The sequence below is a fragment of the Phyllobates terribilis genome, unplaced genomic scaffold (assembly GCF_046119375.1).
Source record: "Phyllobates terribilis strain yellow unplaced genomic scaffold, ASM4611937v1 Scaffold_3__8_contigs__length_932513732, whole genome shotgun sequence".
Lineage (NCBI taxonomy): Eukaryota > Metazoa > Chordata > Amphibia > Anura > Dendrobatidae > Phyllobates > Phyllobates terribilis.
In genome coordinates this window covers 533,488,320-533,509,689 of record NW_027362763.1, presented here as the reverse complement: position 1 = coordinate 533,509,689, position 21,370 = coordinate 533,488,320, and the positions used below count along the sequence as shown (strand labels likewise).

General features: G+C 43.7%; 1 protein-coding gene across 2 annotated transcripts in view; it reads right to left on the bottom strand.

Moving 5' to 3' along the window:
* Window positions 1-14,160, bottom strand: part of PEX7 (peroxisomal biogenesis factor 7) — a 208,057-nt gene extending 193,897 nt beyond the window's left edge. For both annotated transcript variants that reach the window (XM_073671314.1, XM_073671315.1), the window contains exons 1-3: window positions 13,833-14,160; window positions 6,257-6,314; window positions 1,801-1,951 (exon numbers count right to left, since the gene is read on the bottom strand). In XM_073671314.1, coding sequence (XP_073527415.1) covers window positions 1,801-1,951; window positions 6,257-6,314; window positions 13,833-13,959 — 336 coding nt within the window. In that variant the 5' untranslated portion in view covers window positions 13,960-14,160. The remainder of the gene's footprint in view (window positions 1-1,800; window positions 1,952-6,256; window positions 6,315-13,832) is intronic.
* Between the last annotated feature and the right edge of the window lie 7,210 nt (window positions 14,161-21,370).

The window sequence follows — 21,370 nt, the reverse complement described above, 5'->3', positions numbered from 1 at the left end:
ACATTTGACATTCATGTACGTCACATGTTGGGTATAGCTGTATGAAACAGGCTCAGGAGCACATATTCGGTAGGTGCCTGCTGTGTTATTCAGCTGACACTTGCCTCTAATAACAGCGATTGGTGTTAGCTCAGATTAATGCTGTTTGCTCACTAAGAGGCCGCTGTCATTTGTTGATGGCTGGGTTTCGGAAAGCATTGTTAATTTGTAGAAAACAATGTACATAAAAAAAAAATTAAAATGCTATAATTTTTTGATCAACAGGGCTTGTGTACCCCAAATTAGTACCAATAAAAACAATCTCCTATAAAGCTCCATATGTGAAAAAAAAAACTATGGGTCTCAGAAAATGGTGACACAAACTAAAGTTGTTTTTTTTTTACAAAGTGCAGAAGTTTTTTAAAACCTGTAGAATATAAACAATTAAGTTTGAGATTGCTGTAATCATACTGACCTACAGAAACAAGATACCAGGTTATTTTTTTACACACAGTAAATGCCATAAAAACAGAATTCATAAAACAAAGGCAGAAAAAAGTTTTTCATAATTTCATCCAATATAGAATTTATGGCTTGGATGAAACATCAAGACAATTGCCAATCAGTGGCCATGTTAAATTACTAGACTGGTGGAGGACACATGCTGAGAAGTGGAAATGGGTCAGGGGTTCGGTAAGGGGGGTGCATCGGTTCATTCTGGTTTTAAGACCCTAATGGGCTTCAAGTAATGGACAACACAACACTGTTAATGACCTTGTAGATGGCTTACAAAGTCGAAGTTCAATATTTGCTGATGATACTAAGCTCTGTAAGGTAATCAACTCCGCAGAAAATAATTTAATATTAGCGAGTCCTGCAGGAAATTGAAGCTTAACATAAATAAATCTAAGGATATGAATTTGGGCAGAGGAAATAAATTGTACAAGTTTGTAATAAATAGTAAAACCCCAACTGAAAATTTTGCTGAAAAGGCAAATAAAATCATGAGATACCTCTAAAGAGGCATAGATGTCCATGACAAGGATATAGTTTTGTCTCTATACAAGTTACTCGTTAGACCACACTTTGAATACTCTGTACAGTTCTAGTCACCAGTATATAAAAAGGACTTTAAAGGAATGGGGGAATCTAATGAATTTAGAACAATTCAGTTTAGGAGAAAGACCGCTTAGGGGTTATCTAATTACAGTGTTGAAGTATATAACGACAGGTCTCTCTCAGATTACACCGCGGCTTACAACGATTGCAGGAGCAACCTCTACATTTAGATGAAAGAAGGTTTAGCCATCATCATGGATGGCGATTCTTTACTGTACAAGCAGTGAGATGATGGAGCTCTCTCCCTTACAATGTTGTGATGGTTGATTCATTGAACAAGTTCGAGAAGGATTTAGATGCGTTTATTGAAAAATATAATATAGCAGGTTATGGTTACTAGATTTGTACATATTTGGATTTGGGATGGAATTTTTCTCCTAATGTAGGGCAAATTGGCATCCACCTCATAGGGGTTTTAGTTGCCTTTTTCAACTATGTAACTATACAGCATCAGCTAAGTAGATGAGATTTTACAAATTAGCAGCATAGCCATCCTGCTCTGGATTTGTGTGAGGTGAAATGAATAGTGATTGAGCAGAAAAATCGATATTTAGCATTTAGGGAATTTTCTGTGGATTCCATGCAATGGAAAGATCTAAAAGTACATGTCATAATTTAAATTAAGTTGTTTGCAAAACAATATTTCCAGTTTACTTTTGAAATCATAAAAGGAGATAGATGTTTGTATTTAATATTTCATACCTCTTGGGTGTGCTCTTTGAATACATGCACAGGCCCTTGTCCTTTAGATATGTCCCATAGTTGCAGTGATCCATCGCCGCTAGATGTTACCAGAATATTCTCACTGATTTCGCTCCATGTTACATCAAAGAGTGCATCGCTCCACTCAAAGCTAGGTCAAGTAACAAAAAATAAAATAGTGATTAAAGAAAATATGCAAGCAGGACAAGCATAAAACATGCAAAATGATATAAAAATTATCAGTATCTTTTACCGTGTAAAAATGTTGACAGAGATAGAAAGGAGAATTAGAGACCTTCCATTACATAGCTAATGCCTTTTTAATGCCATTACATATCCTTAGTGACAGAATGGCTCTTGATTTGGAGGCAGTCCATAACACTCAAGTATTGGCTGCATCAGGCTACTGGTTGCAAATTATAGCCATCAATCAAGATCAGAGAAAAGGAGTTATGGAGTGCACACTACAGACATCAGCAAGCACTGCAATGTAGGAACTGCCTCTTGTGCATTTGCAGATGCACCTGGCGCTGGAATAAAATTGAAAAGAAATCTGCAGAAGTGACCTTTTAGGTCTCTCAAAATAAGTTGGATGTCATTCTGTTGTCTCCAATGGGTACCCCTTCAATTTCTGTCCTCCATTCTGTAATGAGATCTAATCTACAAGGAGTTCACCCAGATACTTTCTTTAAATATTGGAGACAACAGTTGGAGGATGTGGAAAACGCTGATAAGATCAGGTCAGGCTGGAATTTACTAACAAAACATATTATAAACGAAGCATGGAGAGAAACGCAATATAAAAATCATGCATGAGGCCATCTATGCATTTAAAATGCCTAAAAAACATCCGCTTTCAAACAGGCTAACAGCTTGCAATAAATGCCACCTTCCATTCTCTGACCTCATACACGGCCTATGGTCATGCCCGGCCTCAGTTTTATATTGGGGCCAAGCACTAGATATGATCAACACCATTTGGGGTCCGGGGTATACTCTCTCCCCCTATCTAGCCTTGTTACATTTTTGGAACACCACAGAGAACGCTGAGGGGAAGAGGGGAAACCCTCCTGAATTGCTCCACACCATACTTATCCTGGCAAAAAAACAATTACTTAAATGTTGGCTAGAACCCAACAACCCCCCCCCCTATTGAAGAGGTGACAGCTCACATGAAACCTTTCATGGGAATAGAGCAACAAGCCGCCCTTAGCAATAAGGAGACGCAAGCTGGCAAATTTCTTCCGAAATGGAAGCAGTTTATTGTAAATTGCTGCTCGCTAGATGAAAAAAGGAAAGTGGTGGAACCCTTCACTTCCACAGAGAGGTACATTTTTGAAGATCTTAAAGATAACCTAGGTCCACAACGCCTAATTTAAGGGAGGAGGAGAGAGAGTGGGATGGAGGGATCATTTGGTAATGGTCTATAATACTAATATAGGTGGTATAATCTAACAAGATGGTTTCAATAATTCGGAGTATCAACTGGATTGCATATGGATTAAACTGATGTAAGTTACAATGTTATTAAGTTTTTATACTGTTTATATTGTTTTGCTTTACCAATCAAACAAGTGAGAATTATCACTTTATACCCTGTCTGCATACAGGCATTTCATTATTACCTTGATTTGGTATGTTTCCTTTTTGAAAATATTAATAAAAACTGTATATTAAAAAAAAAGAAAAGGAATCTGCAGGAAAGATTTCACACCCCAAATTACTTAAATGCACAAGTAACTCTTTCAAACACAAGTCTAGCAATACGTTTACGTGGCCAGTCTGTTCCTCCATTTTTGAGAAATCAGAATTTTGATTAATATGCAAATTAGGCTTTAGGACTATGATAGATCTCAAGCCTCTGTCACTCCAGCTCTATTCCCTGCCCAGCTCCACCTACTCCTTCTTGACTGACGACTTCTATGCCTGAATCACACAGCATCAAGGGGGTCAGTCAATCAGTTCTTCAGCCTCATTTGCATATTTTTATATCAATTAAGACTCTGATTTCTCAGTAAGGGGCTGTCTTGGTTGGGATGTGAAAGCTTGCTGAAAGATCAATCCCCTCAAACTGTATATATTGACATGCAGGTCTTTAAGGGTCAAATCAATTAACACGGTATATGTATATGTATATATATATCTGTTGCTACATTCCTGAGAAAACAATTTTTAATACAAATGTAATAGAAGGAGAAAAGTCTTTCAGAGAAACAATGCGAGATGTATGTAATAAGGAGAAAGAGCGCACGGTGCCTGAGGTGAAATCGGCGCCAGACACATAGAGAGACGTGACGCAGGCTGGAAGCGCTGAAGGAACCAGTGAGAGAGACCGGAGTGAGAGATCCGTAACGCAAGACGGGTGGCTGCCGGTGAACGAGCGTGGGATTCAGCGCAGCGGTCCCTCGGGTGTCACGGCTACGGAAGAGGACCGGGACTTGGATACGACATTAAGGAAATGTACAAGACCCTCCTACCCACGACATGGTAACCTGCCCCGATTGACAGGACAAAGAGAGGATAGAAACGAGTCGTGCCGGAGAGAGTTAGCAGAAGCCGATGAGTGTCATCACTGAACAGGGCTGTCACTTCAACTGCTCCCTCACGGTACCGGGAACAATTGGGTTTAGGGTATCAGGTTGGGAGGGGGACGGGTGAGGTGGAACAAGCCAAACGGGATCTAATTGACTTTGTCAGAAAAAGACTTAAAGGCCTAGCGGGAATAACCGGAGACCTAGGGCCATTTGCAGAACCAATGGACTTCACTGCTAATCCCGTATTTGGGCTAGATACAGTATTTTAGAGAAGGATTTTATTGCTGTTATTGCTATTGTGATGTATTGTGTGTTATTGCTATTGTGATAGTGTTCTCATTACTGACCCCTGCTGCAATCCCTGTCAGCTTGTTTAATATATATACATATATAAATTATTTATAGCTATTTGACTCGCCTCATTTTGTGACTCTGCGCGTTGCATTCTGACACCTGCATTTCACATATACAAATTAAGCATTATGTGCTCTGGGTGTGGCAGAGCACTTCCTAGACCTCTGCCTCTTTTTTTGTTTCCCGCCCAGCAGCCTCTTTAGCTTGATTGATAGCTCACTGTTTGATTTCCTTACCAGGAGCCTGATGTGTCACAGACAAAGAAATACAAATGTAACCGCAGAGGATCAATAAATCTGACAGTTTTTCCAACAGTTTATTTTTTTAATTTGTTTAAAATATTTAAATCTAATAAAGTCTTGTAGTGTAAACAGCTTTTCCAAAGTCCACCTTTATCTCGGAAAACATCTTTAGGGTATGCGCGCGCAAAGTCTTTTTCATGTCGGCGAACCAAGGAAGATCCTTCAGAAAATGACAGCTTTTTTTCCTTAAGAGTAATTTTTAGTGGGGGGGGGGGGGGTTTGTTTGCCACTTCTTGAGCGCTTTTTCTGCGTTTTTTACCAACTTCAATTTTTGTGAGTATCTTTGGGGTGTACATTTACTGGCGGTTTTTTAACTCTATTCAACAATGAAAGAATCATTTAGTTAGCGCTTTTTCACGTGGTTTTTGGAGTAGAATCTGCCAGGTGAGAGGGGAAATTTAAAAAGAGAGCTCCAGTCTACCGCACAGGGGATTACCTGATCTATCCCCTCGACCGGAGGGAGAAGTAAGTGTCCAAAATCTCTGGCAACCCCAGGGACTGTAGATCTACCTCCAAGGACAAGAAACCACAAGAAACCACTGAAGCGAGAAAAGAGGTGCTGCTTTTTAAATCTGTAGGTTTCCTGTCCTTGGGGGCAGATTCTCTCCCTCGTATGTTGCTGTCGTGGGGATGGGAAAAAAAGACATTGTGTGCGCACACTCTTATTGGCCAAGCACCTGTGCCACTCTCTCCAAATCTACGGAATTTATGGAAACAACTGCATGGAAGCTGCCATAGACTTAAAGGGGTTTTTGCACAAACAAAGTACAATTTAATTAATAGATCTTGGAATAAAAATAAATTCCACAACTGGATGTGTTAAAAAAAATGTTCCTGTGCTGAGATCGGCTTGTTCTCCTGGAGATAAACTGACGACACGTCATTCACATAGAGAACACGACAGCACTCAACCGAGTAAGCCGTGCTGTGTATGGGAAATGGCCAAGATGGCTGCCGGTTGACCGATCCGATGTGCATGGTGGGCCTTAAATAGAGCTAGCTTATCAGACACATAAGTGGATATTCCATGAATATCTACAATGGGAAAACTAAGACTTTTGTTCACTGGTTCAGTAATTGACAGGCTACTTAACAAACCAGCCCCTTCCTAGAGTTACAGGGAAGCACTGATTGCTTTAAAGTAATCTGCAAATAATACTAATAATCCACCTGTTACCACGTCCCTGCATTGTAAGCTAACTGAGAACCTCACAATCCTTCACTTTATCTCTGAGTTGGTTATGATTATTTATGATAAAACATTACCTCTTAAAGCAAAGAAGTCCTGCATCATTTTGGTCTAGCAAGAAAACAGTGCCGCTACCTAAGGAAATAAAACACAAAGGGAGTATATTTAAATTCGAGGTAAGGGTACTCAAGAATACAAGCAATTCGACATTTTACCAAAAATAGGTCATTTGAAAATTATTACTGACAAGTTAACAAGAGGGAGGGAAAATATGAAAATTAAAGCTGACCACGGATGGAACGATTTGGCTCCAAATTCGATCATCACTGTGTCATATTTCAGCCACCGAATGGTTAAGCTACGTTCCCACAATGAGTTTTTGGTGAATTTTTTATGCTGCATATTTTCAAAAAAATGCAAGTTACCTATTTTACTTAATGGGTGCAAAAGTGGTGCAGAAAATCTGCAACATCAAAAACTCACCAAAAGCTCATTGTGGGAAAGAAGCTTTAGTCTGACTTTTCACATATACACTGCTCAAAAAAATAAAGGGAACACTTAAACAACAGAATATACAGTGCCTACAAGTAGTATTCAACCCCCTGCAGATTTAGCTGGTTTGATAAGATGCAAATAAGTTGGAGCCTTCAAACTGCAAACGAGAGTAGGTTTTATGAACAGAAGCATAAATCTTACAAACCAAAAAGTTATGTTGCTCAGTTGAATTTTATTAAATTTTAAACATAAAAGTGTGGGTCAATTATTATACAACCCCTATGTTTAATATTTTGTGGAATAACCCTTGTTTGCAATTACAGCTAATAATCGTCTTTTATAAGACCTGATCAGGCCGGCACAGGTCTGTGGAGTTATCTTGGCCCACTCCTTTATGCAGATCTTCTCCAAGTTATCTAGGTTCTTTGGGTGTCTCATGTGGACTTTATTCTTGAGCTCCTTCCACAAGTTTTCAATTGAGTTAAGGTCAGGAGACTGACTAGGTCACTCCAACACCTTGACTTTTTCCCTATTGAACCAGGCCTTGGTTTCCTTGGCTGTGTGCTTTGGGTCGTTGTCTTGTTGGAAGATGAAATTACGACCCATCTTAAGATCCTTGATGGAAGAGCGGAGGTTCTTGGCCAAAATCTCCAGGTAGGCTGTGCTATCCATCTTCCCATGGATGCGGACCAGATGGCCAGGCCCCTTGGCAGAGAAACAGCCCCACAGCATGATGCTGCCGCCACCATGCTTGACTGTAGGGATGGTATTCTTGGGGTCGTATGCAGTGCCATCCAGTCTCCAAACATCACGTGTGTGGTTGGCACCAAAGATCTCAATCTTGGTCTCATCAGACCATAGAACCTTGAACCAGTCTGTCTCAGAGTCCTCCAAGTGATCATGAGCAAACTGTAGACGAGCCTTGACATGACGCTTTGAAAGTAAAGGTACCTTACGGGCTCGTCTGGAACGGAGACCATTGCGGTGGAGTACGTTACTTATGGTATTGACTGAAACCAATGTCCCCACTGCCATGAGATCTTCCCGGAGCTCCTTCCTTGTTGTCCTTGGGTTAGCCTTGACTCTTCGGACAAGCCTGGCCTCGGCACGGGAGGACACTTTCAAAGGCTGTCCAGGCCGTGGAAGGCTAACATTAGTTCCATAAGCCTTCCACTTACGGATGATGCTCCCAACAGTGGAGACAGGTAGGCCCAACTCCTTGGAAAGGGTTTTGTACCCCTTGCCAGCCTTGTGACCCTCCACGATCTTGTCTCTGATGGCCTTGGAATGCTCCTTTGTCTTTCCCATGTTGACCATGTCTGAGTGCTGTTCACAAGTTTGGGGAGGGTCTTAAATAGTCAGAAAAGGCTGGCAAAAGAGATCTTTAATCCACACATGTGAAGCTCATTATTCTTGGTGCCTGAACTACTTCTTAATACTTTAGGGGGACCAAACAGAATTCTTGTGGTTTGAGGGGTTGAATAATAAATGACACTCTGAATTAACTTTTTACGTTTTAAAAAACAAAAACAAAAAAAAACAAAAACAAAATTTGCTGCAGTGCATTTCCCACTTCCAGGCTGATCTAGAGTACAAATGTCACAATGCCAAGTTAATTCCGCATGTGTCAACCAGCTAAATCTGCAGGGGGTTGAATACTACTTGTAGGCACTGTAACTCCAAGTAAATCAAACTGTCCACTTAGGAAGCAACACTGATTGACAATCAATTTCATATGCTGTTGTGCAAATGGAATAGACAATAGATGGAAATTATTGGCAATTATCAAGACACCCTCAATAAAGGAGTGGTTCTGCAGGTGGGGACCACAGACCACATCTCAGTACCAATGCTTTCTGCCTGATGTTTTGGTCACGTTTGAATGCTGGTTGTGCTTTCACACTCATGGTAGCATGAGACGGACTCTACAACCCACAGAAGTTGCTCAGGTAGTGCAACTCATCCAGGATGGCACATCAATGCAAGCTGTGACAAGAAGGTTTGCTGTGTCTGTCAGCGTAGTGTCCAGAGGCTGGAGGCGCTACCAGGAGACAGGCCAGTACACCAGGAGATGTGGAGGGGGCCGTAGGAGGGCAACAACCCAGCAGCAGGACCTCTACCTCCGCCTTTGTGCAAGGAGGAACAGGAGGAGCACTGCCAGAGCCCTGCAAAATGACCTCCAGCAGGCCACAAATGTGCACGTGTCTGCACAAACGGTTAGAAACCGACTCCATGAGGGTGGTATGAAGGCCCGACGTCCACAGATGGGGGTTATGCTCCCAGCCCAACACCGTGCAGGACGCTTGGCATTTGCCACAGAACACCAGGAATGGCAAAGTCGCCACTGGCACCCTGTGCTCTTCACAGATGAAAGCAGGTTCACACTGAGCACATGTGACAGACGTGACAATCTGGAGACGCCATGGAGAGCGACCCGCTGTCTGCAACATCCTTCAGCATGACCGGCTTGCCAGTGGGTCAGTAATTGTGTGGGGTGGCATTTCTTTGGAGGGCCGCACAGCCCTCCATGTGCTCGCCAGAGGTAGCCTGACTGCCATTAGGTACCGAGATAAGATCCTCAGACCCCTTGTGAGACCATATGCTGGTGTGGTTGGCCCTGAATTCCTTCTAATGCAGGACAATGCCAGACCTCATGTGGCTGGAGTGTGTCAGCAGTTCCTGCAAGATGAAGGCATTGTAGCTATGGACTGGCCCGCCCGTTCACCAGACCTGAATCCGATTGAGCACATCTGAGACATCATGATTCGCTCCATCCACCAATGTCACGTTGCACCACAGATTGTCCAGGAGTTGGCGGATGCTTTAGTCCAGGTCTGGGAGGAGTTCCCACAGGAGACCATCCGCAACCTCATCAGGAGCATGCACGTGCACACATTGAGTATTTGGTGAGTTTTTTACCTCAGTATTTGTAAGCCAAGCAGGAGTGGAACAATCAGAGGAGAAGTATAATAGAAACACGTCACCACTTCTGGATTTATCACCCACTCCGGGTTGTGGCTTACAGATACTGAGGTAAAAAACTGACCAAATACTCAACGCGTGCATGTGGCCTGAATGACGGGTGTGCTAGAGTAACATGTGCCTAATTCATTAAAAAAGTACATGCCACTTAATTAAGCGCATCTTCTATCTTAAGGCGTGACCCTCCACCAGACATGTTACTCCAGTCAGGGATTGGAATAAAATTTCTGACATAACATACGCCATCATTTTTTCATGAATAAGTTGGGAGAGCTTAAATTTGATTTACCCCAGAAATAGACAAAAACACCTTCATGAGTCAAGCACTGAGGTTTTTTTGAGGAGGTCAAAAACTACAAGTTTTTAGTAGAAACGACTTCAGGAAATGTTACTCATTTGGGCAGTTTATTTCTTTCCTAAAGCAGTTTTGAAGAGTTTTTAAAATGTTTTTAAGGTATGTACACATTATGTCTTTTTCAGGCAGATTCCAAGTGAAACAGTGGTGTATGACCAGCACAAAAGTGTGAATATACAACCAGGGCTGTGGAGTCGGTAAGCCAAACCTCCGACTCCTCAATTTCCATGACTCCGACTCCCTCATACATGGCTCATGTGTAAGTGATAAATTTACTGTAGCACAGATTCATCTCAGCTAAAAGTCTAGACCCTTAGATCAGGAATAGGACAGACATTTATAGGACATTTCATAACTTTCCCAAATTCTTATGAAAAAAATATTCCCCACAAACTGCATTGAACCACTGTACCCAACTTATTATATATTTTAGGAGTTGGAGTCAGTCCATATAATACCGACTACGATTCCGACTCCACCAAAATGGTGGACACAGACTCCAACTCCACAGCCCTGTATAGAACGCAGCAATGTAAAAATTGCATTGCACATTCTTTGTTTTACGTCACTTTTAAAGAAGAACTCCCATAAAGATTTTTTTTTTTTAATAAATCTGTATATGTGTAGCGTGTGTTTTAATATACTCACCTTCCACCGCTCTCTCCATTGTCAAGCGTCGCTTACCTGCTTGTATTCAGTCATAGGGGTGTGATTTTCACATTCAGTCATGGGCGGTCGCCACGTTTAGTTAATGCTGGCGCCGCCCATGACATTTGAATACTGCTCCCTGCAAGCGCAATGTTTGAGGGGCGCATGCGCATTTGCACACGCCGGGCGACTGATCCGGCACGTTCGCACTGAGGCTGTGTGATTACCAGCCTCAGTGTGCACGCGCTGTGACCTGTGGCTGGCGCGAGCACAGTCATGTATATTGCGGTCACCGCAAGATACCATTGACTGCGCACGGCGCCGGGACCCACAGGTCACAGCGACAGCGCACAGAAACGGGTAATCACACAGCCTCAGTGCACACGCGCCAGACCAGCACTAACTGAACGCGGCGCCACCCATGACTGAATGTGAGAATCACTCCCCTATGACTGAATACTAGCAGGTAAGATAAAGTATGTAAAACATTATAGCATCATTATACTACCACCGATTTTCATAAAAACAGCTCGTTAGTGATGCACATTGCATCACTAACAAGCCAATGGGGGGGCAGTTTACATAGATACTAGGATGTGACAGGTTCCCTTTAAGCACTAAAAGATTTGGAAACCTTGAAGAGTTTAAAATAAGTAGCCTGGAAGGAAAAGCATTTCTCTTAAGCAGTTTCTTCTCGAAAACTCATTGTTTTTGATTGCTGGAAAAATGCTCAGTGTGAACATATCCTAAGACGTCACAATCAAGAAAACGGCAGGTCTACGCATGCCCAGATTTATGGTGAATGAGCGTTCAGTAGACAGCTACTTCATGTAGCATATAAAAATCAATAAAAATGTAACACATTGACTAAGTGAGACCACCAAAAAGAAGGGCACTCTTAATCAGCTTTATCTGATAGCATGAGACCATATATTGTCAATACTACCTATCAAATAAAACATAGAAAGTTTGTGGTCCATAACCGCGCTGCCAGATTGTGAAGAAACGTCGGACGCCAGAAGTATTATAAAATAGTTTCTTTTGTTTTTCTACGCTTTTCAAAGAGTAATCCACGTCTTCTTAGGGAAATAAAAAAAACATGATATTGATATGGTTTTTTATTTCCTGAAGAAGTGGGATCCACTTTGAAATGCGTAGAAAAATGTTGAAGTATATGAATTGAAGTAGAGCCAGCCAGGGCCGGTGTCAGCACCCGGAGTACCCGGGCAAGTGCCGGGGCCCTGAGCCATCAGAGAGGCCCACTCGCCGTCGGTGCCCGGGCCGCTTCCCCGGCACCTGTGCAGGACTGCCGGCGCTGCTTGATTGCTGACACTAAACCAGACATGACCACGTGCTGTGCAGCTGTGTCTGGTAGTAATGACGGGGCAGGGGCGACACTGCACCTTTAATTGTGCTTGTGTTGCCCCTGCCGCGTCATTAATACCAGACACAGCTGCACAGCGCGCGGTCATGTCTGGTGAAGTGTCAGCAATCAAGCAGCACCGGCGGTCCTGCACAGGTGCCGGGGAAGCGGCCTGGGCCCAGATGGTGAGTGGGCCCCTCTGATGATGCAGGGCCAAGTCTGTGACACGCCGGCGGCCCTGCACTGCCACATACCTGAGGAGCTGCTGAACTGGACACAGGCCGTGGGCAGGTGAGAGAGGCTTCCCCAATCTCCATATTAAAAATATTTCTAATGTGTCTGTGTGTTGTATATATGATGTGAATGTCTGTGTATGTCAGTGTGTATGTATGTATATACATATGTCTGTTTTATATGTGGTTTTTAAGAATGTGTGTTCAAATATGTACGCATGCGTACGTATCTGTGTATGTGCGTGTCTGCGTTTTGTATGTGTGCATATCTGTGTACCATGGCTGTGTGTGTGTGCGTGTGCGTTAGCATATGTGAAGGATGAGGGGACAGCCTGGGCCCTGTGTCATATACTTATATTTCTCCACTGTATCTGTGCATCATGAATGGTGGTAGGTGTTAAAGGTGCCCACTGAGACTCTTTCGCCCGGGGCCCACGAAAACCTGGAGCCAGCCACTGGACTTGTAAAGTAGGACAGAGCAAAGTGCACCTGTGCAGGTCTGTGCTTCAACTGTGCAGGGACCTATGGATGACATAGGACGCATCATCCACATCAATGAACGCAAGATGGCAACTATGCTGAAAGATGAGGCGCAGACCCAACACCCATCGAACCAGATTGTGCTAATTAGTATACAGCGCGGGACACTTATAAAAGTTATTTTATATGCAGGAATAATTGGGGGCTTATATACAAGTTGAGGGACTGCGGTAATGATCGAGTTACGCTGTTGGTTTTAGTTTATGTTGGGAAAACCTGGTGACAGGCTCCCTTTAAACCAAAAAAAAAAAAAAAACAACAACTTATAAACAAGTGATGAATTGGGGGCTAAATCTTTTACCGTAACCCCATACACCAGCTCCACTACAGGCTGCCTGCAGATGTAAGGGATCACTCACACTGGTTTCCTCTCTCTCTTGCAAGAGAATCAGGCCAATAATCCTAATGACACTCTGATCCAGTGTGATCTGATTCTCTCCAATGAGATAATCGCATCACAGGTGCGGAGAAGATGGAGAACTTAATTTCTCCATTGATTCTGTGCGAATACATCATCCGAGTGCAGTCCGATGTTTCACACGCACCCATAGACTTGTATGGGTGCGTGTGAGCAGAGTCTCGCAGCATGCTGCGACTGTTCTCTGATGCCGAATCTGCATGAGAAAATAATCGCATATCTGAGCTGCCCCATAGAATAACATTAGACCAAGTGCTATGTGATAATACATCACATCGCACTCAGCTGTGTTATACGCCAGTGTGAGCCCTTAGGACAACATATGTTCCCAATACACTATGTCCCCCCTAAGTTATACTTGTTGGGTGAATATGGGCACAGCCAGTGAGGAGTCTGCCACCGTAGCCATCTGATTGCCCACTTCCCACCATCATTGGGCACCAGGCTGGCAAGCAGCGCTGCCTAGCGGAGGGCACCTACATATCAGACTCCCGGCTTCACATTTTCCTTTATTACATAGGAGACATTGATTCGGTGGGATCTCATGAGCAATTACAACACCTGAGAACTAACACTCTAAGGTATCAGCTGCCACTAAGAAAGTAATGGGCTCCTTCACCTGATATGCCATAGTTCTGGGAGGCAGCACATGCCAGGCGAGTGGGCACATACGGAGAGAACTCCACAGCATAACCGTGTCTAGCAGGTAGGCGGATCGCCCGGGTCACACCGCCAGCTGATGCCATGACCTGTATGGCAACTTCCAGGGCATAGCCGCCAGTAACGTCCCACCTGCTGCAGCCAACAATGGAGGCGTCCGCTGTTTACTGTGGAAATGACAGCTTCACTTTCCGGGGCACTGAGCACGACACTGGGCAGCTGTCACCAGCGAAGGTACTGAGCACAGAGAGCGGCGCATTCTGGGAACACGAAACCAAGCCTCGCTTTCACGCAAGTCACGTGGCTAACCTCGAGCCAATGAGGATAGAGGCGGGAAGGTTTAGCCTCCTGAATAGGTTTCGTACTCAGCGTCTCTCACAATTCTGTAGCATTAGTATATGCCGTGTCAGCCCTTGTCACGTACAGCCATGTGTCCTAAAGCGCAGGAGATTATACTATAGTGAAAGGTCACTGATAAATGAGCAATTAATAAGTACAACTTCTTGGTAGCCATTATGACAGACAATGGCTGACAGGACTTGACCTTTTTTATATAATTTATAGCCACTTGAAAGCAGTCAAAGGGCTCAGTCAAAACCACAACTTTCGTTTCAGACTTTGCCATCTTTGCTATAAACTTTGAGAAAATGTGGATACAACCATAGGATTAGCACAGGCACTAACTACAAACTGACTATGCACTGACTGCCTTTTTTAACTCCTTCAAGGCTGGCTTATTTTTCAGCTTTTAGGACAAAGTATTTTAGGCCCAAATCATCATTTGTGAGATTTTTTTTTTTTTTCGAAGTCACTTTTTTCTTTGTTTTGTGGTATTCGTTGACATTTTTAGCACAAAATTATTCAAAGTGGCTTACATGGTTCCGGTAAACCCGAGTTAAATGCCGCTGTCAGAGATTGACTCACTGCAGCATTTAACTAGTTAACAGCCCCCAGTGGATTGTGATTCCACCCGCAGCTGTTAGAGGCACATGTCAGCAGTACAGCTGCCCGGAAACATGCAGGCTCAGCGCCGGAGCCTACATGCAGTGCAGGGATATAACCTTGGACATACTCGTATGTCCAAGGTCTTTAAGGGGTTAAAAATGTACAGATTAAAAAAAGAATGAAACGCAAATGAAAAACATCAAAAACTAGAAATGCGATAATGCCTTTTAGTGAGTTTTTACGCAGCTTATTTTTGCTGCATTAAAAACGCAGAGTCTTACAGTTCCAGCAAAGTGAATGGGATTTATAGAAAACTCCACGTAAACTGAACTGTGGTGCAAGTTTCAATTCCACAACATGTCAATTTCTCTTGTGGTTACGCTGAGTTTTATGTGCGGATTTTGCCCATAGACTTGCATTAGATGCAGGAAATCCACAGATAAAAAACACACATGCGTTTTTAGTGCATTTCCACTGCGGAAACGCATCAAAACGCATGTAATTCATGCCCAAGTATATCAATAATGTTTTGTCAAAGTCAAACACCAGAAAATATCAAAAACGAAGCAGCTTTATTTAACCCCTTAATTTGACCTTTTGACTATAATGAATAATAAACAGCAAAAAAATACATTTCGTTCCAAAACTAGCCTCCCGGCCCAAATTCTGCTAATCAGTAGTTACAGTGCAGCAATAAAGCAGATTTAAAACATAACTTTTACTAAATAGTTAAAATTTGTTTACCACAAATACACAAAACATACACATAAGACAGACATAGCCCTTATCTCTGTATGAGAGGAATGGTGACAATGGTCAACCCACTAATACAAGGGCAAAAATCCTTTATACCTTCTCATGCTATAATCAGAAGACCATCATCTGGCTTTGTACGGATATTCAAGCAATACAGTATAGAGGTAAAAAAAATGGAACAGTCTCACCAATCCAGTGGGATGAGGCGTCTCTTCCGCGGTCCCTCGGGTCAAACAGGGTGATGTTTAATCTCTAACCCTATTATTCCCTGTTAACATAGACTGACTCCAGGACCCCAAAGCTCCTGCCCTTACAAGGGCAGTCCACAGCTGACCTTACGTAACTAGTCAGCCCTGGAATTGCCCTAAAAAAATGCGCCCCCTGTAGCTGAAACCCCGGAGATTTTCAAACTCTGGGGGGCGCTATACCCTTATTCCCTATCGCCGTTTTAAAACAATGAGGGAATAAGGCCCCTTAGCGGCCGCTGTTTTAATGCGTATCGGCGGTTGTTAAGGGGTTATAACATGATACACCAAGAAGATACAAAAAAGCAGCATGAAACAGTGTCAAAAATGTGATAAAAACGCATGTAAGAGGACCACACACAAAAACGCATGTAAAAAACCTCCAAGTAACCTAATTGACATAATAAGTGCAGAAATTCTGCAACATCAAAGCTCACCAAAAGCTCATCGTGGGAACGTAGCCTTGGCCTTAATCATCGCATAAGACCAATAATCCCTATTTTTCTTTTGCGATAGCTGCATGAGGGTTGTTGTTTTTTTTTTGCAGTATGAATTATATTTGTTAATAGCACCTTTTTGGGGTACATATAGCATATCCACTAACTCTTAATTCTTGGGAAAGAATAGAAAAAAATTGCAATTCTACTATTCTTTTATACTTTATGCTATTCACTATAGTGTGCAAATAATGAGGGATGTGGGAGAGAGGACAATGATGGGATGTGGGGGAGAGAACAACGGTGGGATGTGGGGGAGAGGCCAATGATGGGACGCGGGGGAGAGGACAATGATGGAATGTGGGGTAGAGGACAATGAGGGGAGTGGAGGAAAGGACAATGATGGAGGTGGGGGAGAGGAAAATGAGGGGGTGGGGATTGGGATGGGAATAAGAGGGACTTATAATGGACTTAGAAACAGGGTGAGGAGGAGGAGGACATTAAATAAGGATATTGGGAAGTGGAGGAGGGTGCTAAGACCCTGATAGCGTCCTCTCCATCTCACAATTCATTATGACGCTATCAGGGACTTAAAATTTATTGAAGAGTGGGAGATGAGTGGGTAAGGTGCATAGGACACTTTGTAATGAATTGAAAGGTGAGAGAAAACGCTATCAGAAACTTGTAATGAATTTGGAGGTGGCCGTGGATGTTAAGTACCTGAAGCATATTCTAATGTGTTAGCAGAAAGAACGCTGCGTAAAATAATTTTTTTCGCCACGCTTTTAACATGCTTTTGTTGCATATTTTTCCTAATCATTAGTATGGGTGAAATACGCTGCAAGAACTAACTTTATGCAGATTTTAATCTGCTGCACATATGCATGGAAAAAATAAGCAATGTGTGCATGAGACTTCAGGTATCTCATTCACTTTGCTTGTACTATAAAACCTTGCATATTTTCCGCAACAAAAACATAGCGTGTGAAAATAGCCTTAAAGTTAATTGTGAAAAGTCACAAAGACTGAATCATTTATATTTATTGGGCTGCGGAGATTATAGTTAATTAATGAGTTAATAAGTGCTGCTTATCACTTTATATTTTGATTGGTGCGTGGCTAATAGCATATTGATGGTGGGGTACATATCTGTAGTCAGGGGTGCAGTGCAGGGGAGACACATGTATGTATACAATATGTGTGACCTTGTTATTTTCAGGGCTGCGGTGATCAGTGTGACAAGTCATGGCTGGAAGAAGTTGACATGAAGGTTTGACCAGATGGAGAAGAACCCACAGAAAATATATCTAATCCAGGGGTGAATTGGGCCCAAGGGCCATTTGGATATTTTAGCCATCTTTCGGGGGCCGTCAAATTGTGCACTAACTCCTCCCACAAAGTACATCCTGATGCTGGCACTGGTGTCATTCTTGTTATTTTTGTTATTCACAGTGCCCTATCTTTATTACATAGTCCTCTCTTGTTAGATTTAAAATGACTGCTGACGAGGCAGCATCTGACCAGAAGACCAGTCCATCAGCTTCTCCATCAGAAAAGAAGCTTTACCATGCTACATCAGCCGTAATTCAGTTTATATCTAACAAGAGAGAACGCTATGTAATAAAGAACAGGGTGCTATAATATAAATAATCCGATATGTAAAGGACGGAGCTGTACATAACAAGAAAGGGCACTGTGTAATATGCAGTGGTAATATATAATAAAGGAGACGATGTAAGATATATATATATATATATATATATATATATATATAGCCACATATATATATCTGTAGCCTTGTCGCCATAAAAGGAAGGGGGCTGAGACACATTTCTTGCACAGGGCCCCCCAGCTGCCAGTGTTCGTCCCCGCAATACCCAATGTAACATACCTGGAGGCGTTCTTGCATAGGGCACCATCTCCCACTATGCAAGATCGCAAACTTGATCATCAGTCCAGTCTGCTAGCCTGGCTTCTTTCCATGCTGTCTGCTTGCCTCTGTTCTGGCTGCTTAGGGCGGCGGCCTGGTCACTTCCTGTTTCTTGTAGCTGCTGTGGGCACACCCCTAATGCGTCCTCAGCCTATTGCTGTCTGTCACTGGATATTTAAACCAGCTTCACCTGGAAGCTGATGCCTGAGCAACGCTATCATTCAGTGTGCTCCTTGACTCTGAATGTGCCAGGTCCTGTTCTGTTCTTGTCTATTTTCGCCACTCTGGGGACTGTATTCCCAGACTGGCTCCTGTATCTCTTTCAGTAGCAGTTCCTGTCTGAACTGTACCCTAGCCTGTTCGTCCCGCCTTCTAGGGGCCGCATACCTAGATCTGTTATCTGTGTTTTCTTACCTGTCTGTCCGCCTTCCTGGAGGCTGTATTTGCAGGCCAGTCTGAGCACGCTCCTAGCCTGTTCGTCCCGCCTTCTAGGGGCCGCATACCTAGATCTGTTATCTGTGTTTTCTTGCCTGTCTGTCCGCCTTCCTGGAGGCTGTATTTCCAGGCCAGTCTGAACACGCTCCTAGCCTGTTCGTTCCGCCTTTTTGGGGGGCCGCATACCCAGACTCGCTCCTACATCTCGCTGCAGTGTCAGTTCCTCTCTGAACACTCAGTTCCTGTCTGAGCACTCTCCTAGCCTCTTACCTGTCTGAACCTGCACCTAACTCCTACTCATTGTCGCTGTACTTCCTTTTGTGAGTTTAGAGTCCACTCGCTACTTCATTGCAAGTATCTTGTGTGTATCTGGTTCTGCCTTTCCCTTCCAGTCTGTTCCGTGTGAACAGAGCCCTGTCCCCTCTGCCCTGCCTTTGCTCGCCGCTCAAGGTGGCCTCGCTCTGCTCTGCCTTTGCTCGCCGCTCCAGGCGGCCTCGCTCTGCTCTGCCTTTGCTCACCGCTCCAGGTGGTCTCGCTCTGCTCTGCCTTTGCTCACCGCTCCAGGCGGTCTCGCTCTGCTCTGCCTTTGCTCACCGCTCCAGGCGGTCTCGCTCTGCTCTGCCTTTGCTTACCGCTCCAGGCGGTCTCGCTCTGCTCTGCCTTTGCTCACGTCTTCTAGCGGTCTCGCTCTGCCCTGTCTTTCCTCACCGCTCCAGGCGGTCTTGCCCTGCTCTGCTCTTGTTCACCGCTCCGGCGGTCTCGCTCTGCTCTGCTTGTCTACCGCATCTGCGGTTCTGTTCCTGGGTCCCAGTCTGTACTGGACCTTATCCAGTCTGTGCTCCAACCTGCTAGTGCCTCCCTGTCGGCATTCCAGCCGTGCTTGCCAGTACTCCCTGCCTGCATACCAGTCGTGCTTACCAGTGCCCCCCTGTCTGCATACCTGCCGTGCCTGCCTAAACCCACCAGTCAGTGTGCCAGCCTAACCTGCCTGTTCCTGTATTCTCCGGTGTGGGTCAACAGCCGTGTCCGGGGTCTGACCTGGAGTAGCACCTGGTCCCTCTGCTCGGTTCCTCCCTGGTGCACTGGCGTCGTTAGCTGTCGTGCGACCTTGGTCGGATCGGGTAGATGCTTAGTTACGCCCCTCCAGGCACTCTCCGGTTCATGGTCCAGTGGGATCACTAAACACGCACACACCAGTCAGTCCGGGCGTGTGCATAACACCCAATATATTAAAATCTTTTTTTTTTTTAAGAAAAGTACCGTACGTATATTTTTTATCTTATTTTTGGTCACCATGTTTTTAAAACATCTTTTTCTATTTGTTTGTTGACAACTATATGAAGTTTTGTTTTTTGGCTGGACAAGCTATATTTTACAGTGGTATCATTTTGGGTTACATTTAATACAATACCAGAATTTCATCTGTAGTCGCAATCAAGCCCAAGATATCACGGGCTAAAGGGAACCTGTCTGCTGATACATGCTGCCCAAATTGTGGGTAGCATGTATCAGCCACTGGCTGTTCGATCACAGGACATCCCATAGTGGGAGGGCACTTTAGGAATCTTTGGGTGGTTTCCAGAAGCAGAAAGAGAGTTCAGTCAGTAGTTTGCAGTACTTCAGAGAAAACTGACAGGCTCTATTCTGGCTGCTAGGGTAGACGTGGGCCTAGTATCCCGGACAGTGGATCATAGACACAAGACTGTCTCCACAAGAGTCCCCTTAGCTGGCCTGGGAACTTCGAGAGAGTTGTCAAGGACCGGGGGCACATTCTGTCTGCAGGCTTGCAGAAGAAGTTAGGACTCAAGTCTAGAACGTGGAGAGAACTAAGATCCGGATATACTGTCTTTGGTGAGGAGATTCTCTAGGACTAGAGAACAAAGCAACACAGATGCTTCACCTAAATTGGGAACCAGGGCTAAAGTTGTATCAAGTACCTGTGGGAAAGATGACAACCCACTGGGCCTTATCCTTTATACCTGCCTGTAAATAATGTAAATACCAGTTACCAAGTAAAGTTCCAGTTATTGCATTTGGAGAGTCCCTGTGTGCCTAAACATTGGAGCTCCCCCACAAGTGACCCCATTTTGGAAACTAGACCCCCCAAGGCACCTATCTAGATGCATAGTGAGCACTTGGAACCCCCAGGTGCTTCACAAATTGATTTGTAAAAATGAAAAAGTGGAAAAAAAAATACTTTTTCATTTTTACGAATCAATTTGTGAAGCACCTGGGGGTTCCAAGTGCTCACTATGCATCTAAATAGGTGCCTTGGGGGGTCTAGTTTCCAAAATGGGGTCACTTGTGGGGGAGCTCCAATGTTTAGACACACAGGGGCTCTCCAAACGCAACATGGCGTCCGCTAATTATTCTAGCAAATTTTACAATCAAAAAGTCAAATGGGGCTCCTTCCCTTCCGAGCCCTGCCGTGCGCCCAAACAGTGTTTTTTCCCCACACATGGGGTATCTGCGTGCCCAGGGGCAATTGCACAGCAAATTTTGGGGTCCATTTTTTCTTGTTACCCCTGTGAAAATAAGAAAAATTGGGTCTAAAGTAACATTTTTGTGAAAAAAGTTAAATGTTCATTTTTTTCTTCCACATTCAAAAAATTCCTGTGAAGCACCTGAAGGGTTAATAAAGTTCTTGAATGTGGTTTTGAGCACCTTGAGGGGTGTAGTTTTTAGAATGGTGTCACTTTTGGGTATTTTCTGTCATAAAGACCTCTCAAAGTGACTTCAAGTGTGATGT